The sequence below is a fragment of the Limulus polyphemus genome, unplaced genomic scaffold (genome assembly GCF_000517525.1).
Source record: "Limulus polyphemus unplaced genomic scaffold, Limulus_polyphemus-2.1.2 Scaffold4814, whole genome shotgun sequence".
Classification (NCBI taxonomy): domain Eukaryota; kingdom Metazoa; phylum Arthropoda; class Merostomata; order Xiphosura; family Limulidae; genus Limulus; species Limulus polyphemus.
Genome location: NW_013670424.1, coordinates 68095 through 71860, shown reverse-complemented (window position 1 = coordinate 71860; position 3766 = coordinate 68095). Strand labels below are relative to the sequence as shown.

General features: G+C 32.9%; 1 protein-coding gene across 2 annotated transcripts in view; it reads right to left on the bottom strand.

Annotated features, from left to right (window-relative positions):
• Positions 1-8: 8 nt before the first annotated feature.
• LOC106471725 overlaps positions 9-3766 on the bottom strand; it is a 22801-nt gene continuing 19043 nt past the window's right edge. The window contains exon 2 of one of the 2 annotated variants that reach the window (XM_022400331.1): positions 9-446. In XM_022400331.1, the coding sequence (XP_022256039.1) occupies positions 190-446 (257 nt within the window). In that variant the 3' untranslated portion in view covers positions 9-189. The remainder of the gene's footprint in view (positions 447-3766) is intronic. The other variant, XM_013932346.2, reaches the window with a different exon arrangement.

Sequence of the window (3766 nt, the reverse complement as noted above, 5' to 3'; positions counted from 1 at the left end):
GCCCTCGTGTAGCTTTGTGCGAAATTCAAAAAAGAAACAAACCATTTGCCATCCAATGGAATCTACATTTAGCTCCAACTCTGGCTTGAGTAACTATAAACAAATTCACAACTTAATAAAAATCTCTAGTAACACAGTGGTATTTTTTTCTCTGGAAACTAGTGAGGCACTAAAAGGAGGAGAGGACAACTACTGATTGACCATTATATGTAAAAGGTCGATAGAAACAAGAATTAGAAAATAAATCCTCTTTGTAAAACCAGTAACCAGAAAAAGACAGAAAAACTTGCAAAAAATATAATGCCAGTGTCTCCAGACCACTACATCAAAATTATTCAACCAGTACTTTACCGTAAGTGTGGCAAGAGCGTGTTGATTAAATAAAGACAACTCGTACTCCTCTCCATCCAGAAGCAGGAAGACAGTTTTCTCAAGTTCCTCATCTGCTGGAATATATGTGTAATTAAGAATAAATTAAAAAACCTTTATCAATAGTTTAAAAAAGTCCTTACAATAATATTTATTGCAACAAAGACTTATTTCTCCGATGAAAACTGTTATAATTTAAATATTATTTCAAAAATTATTTTTCAAACAAAACTGACTTTTTGTAATACTAAAAGATTGGTATCAAAAATAAAATTATGACAACAAAAGTAGGTTGTTTTCAGTCTGTCAACAGTATAGCTTACAAATGAATCGGTGTTGACAACTTGATTTGTCATAGCAACCGACTAAATAAAGATTACCTGTTAACTGTTTTAGTTGTAAAATTTCAAATTACAAAAATTACAAATTACAAAATCTTTCATGATATCGAAACATTTTTGATATTAATATGGTATAATAAAAAGCCATGATATTGTTTTAATAAAAACATTTCACATAATCCGCGTGAAAATAATCCCATTTAATGTTTCACCAGCTTATTCTGAGGCTTAAAGCTAATGTCAACCACGTCTATAACCTGATAAAGGGATTTCGTATTACCTAACGATAAATATTGCAGCAATTATGTATGTTGTTACCACTTTTATAGAAACCCCTGTGAACATGTAGGATATCGCTCACTTACTGACCGTTGATCAGTGTGGGTTCATAAACAGTGGATGAAATAATCCAATTCAACGTTTGCAACTTCTCTACAAGACTGTTAAACGTAACAATTCTTAAATTGTATTCCTTTTGTTGTACACATGTAAGTAATAAGTTAAACACACGAGTATTATTTATTGTAGCTGCTATTAGTTTTAGCTTCTTTTTTTTAGTTATGCCCATATCATCATCGTTAGTCTGAGAACTTACGAGTGTCTAGATATATATACTGTAGATACCAGAACACTGATTGGATGTAGTCCTTTGTTTCACCTATGTTTTATACAATAAATCAGCAGTTCTGATCACTTGTAGGGGTGTATAGACATATATCGTGGCTTTCAGGAGACTATCTTTATGTCTACTGTGTTATATACTTTCAGCAGTTTGAGTACTTGTGATGATGTATAAACATATGTTGTGGCTTTCAGGACATTACAGTCGAGAAGAGATTTATTCTTAAAACTATAACCGAAAGTTTATATAATTTTGAGACGTTTGGTTAATACAAAATTCAATCTTGTACAAGCTTTATATTGGGCAGGAAAAGGTAGTCTTAGAAGGAGTAAATTACGAAATAATGTTATTTAACTGCGCACTTTGAGAGGGAAGGAGGCTAGGTTGGCAGGTTAAAAAAAATTAGTGGTCAGTGTTTTATAATATTTTATGAAAGACGCTGGAAGTAGCTCAAATACCTGTTACGCTACCATCTATAAAACAAATATTTCTCTCTCATGAGGTTCAGGTATGGTTTAACGGTTAACTTACCTGGATTGTGAATCGAAGAGTTCACATGCCGAGTCTAATTATTACGAAAACGTACTTCGCGCTTTGAGGCCGTGAGTGTATTATAAGAGTGATGGTCAATTCCAACTATTAGGTCAGAAAGACCAGCTCAAGAGTTGACGGTGAGTGTTGTTGGCTAGCTACCTACCTTCTAGTACAGTGGTTCCCAACCTGGGGTCCGTGAGGTAATACTGGAGGTTCGTAAGCTATGTTCTTTAATTAAATAATGCACGGAAAGACACAGAATAATAACAACGTAAAAATCTGAGACTGTTCTATAACTGTCACAATTGTTCTGGCTCTCTAAGTATGTGAGAAAAGCCGTTAAAAATTCAGCTAAGCTCCTCGTGGGAAAAAATTGTGGAACATAGTATCAATAAAGCAACATTAACCATCTCATTAAACAAATAATGTTTTAATTCTGCTGTTCTTTTAATTGCACACTCAGTTATATATGTCTTTTATTTGACAGTGAAAAAATGAGAAAACAAGTTAATTATTAGTTAATAAAAAAAGTTTGTTGGGTAGACGGAATTTTTCAAAAACATGGGGTCTGTGGGAAAAAAATAAAATAAAAGGGGTCCTTGGTGGTGAAAAGTTTAGGAACCACTGTTCTAGTGAGTTTTGCACTTCAAAATTAGGGACGGCTATGCTCAGGTAGCTTTGCCAGAAAATTGTCGGAGTTTTGTAATCCAGATTTTCTAAGTAAACATTAATGATCGTCAGATATTTGATCACAAGTCATGTGCTTTTGCTAAATACGGAGTGTTTTAAAAGTCACTTCAGACGACTGTGTTCAGGAAACTGGTGGACACAATATTGTTTGGGTTAACCACTTTAAAAATAGTACATATAACATTGCAGTAGTTTGTTCAAACTGCTTGAATATAAATTTAGACGATAGTTTTTCATACACATAGGATTGATTTAGTGTGACGCAGCATGGAGAAAGCGTTAAAATCTGTATAGAATAAATCAGAGAAAAATATACCCATAAAAGTACGTTAAGATAAACGGTTAATACAGGCATTACCAATAGGAAGGAGAAAATCCGAAAATTGTTATTTGATGAAAACTGTAGAAATCTGTAAACATATACTGAAACAAAATTATAAAAGTTTAGAGACGTGCTTAAGATTAACAGAAAAATCCGTAAAATACTCAAACAATAAGTTGTATTAAAGAAAGTATAAACATAACTAACGTGTATGTACCACGTTATGACGGGTTTCGATAGCACTGGTGGGCGGAGCACAGATAGTCCATTAGGTAGCTAACCGAAGCAAAGTATGTTCCAATACATTATATTTTGCTTTATGCATTTTGCTTTAAAAATGTCAGAGTTTGTATTTTTTTAATTGCTCGAAGCTCGTAATTTTACTGTTACTTAAATGTCGACCAAGCTCTAAAGTTCAAAATTCCCATATTTTGTTTCAAGTTTCATTTTCATATGTTGATCCACAATTTCGAGGAATAAGATTCAAAATTCCACATGAGTTTGTAGAGTAACACGAAAAACTGCAGGGATGATTTTTTAATAAAACCTTTAACAACTGATTATAAAAACTCGCCAAACTTTGATTTAGGTACAGCATTAATCAACGTTAAACTAATGGTTAATCTAGTTACTTTTCCCAAACTCAAACCAAACATGCAATGACTTCTGTTGACACTTTGTAATTGGAATCCCGAAGTCATATTGCTACTGTCATGTTTTGTAGACCAGATTATTTACAGTTGGTGTGTTTGTGACTTGTTGGCGATAAATTTCAACAACAAACAAACAGCAACACAGTCCACTTGTTTTATAATATTACAACAATACAAATGTATTGTTACGCCTCCGTTCGTTATTAATTTTCTGTATAATTTCTTTCTGAAGAAA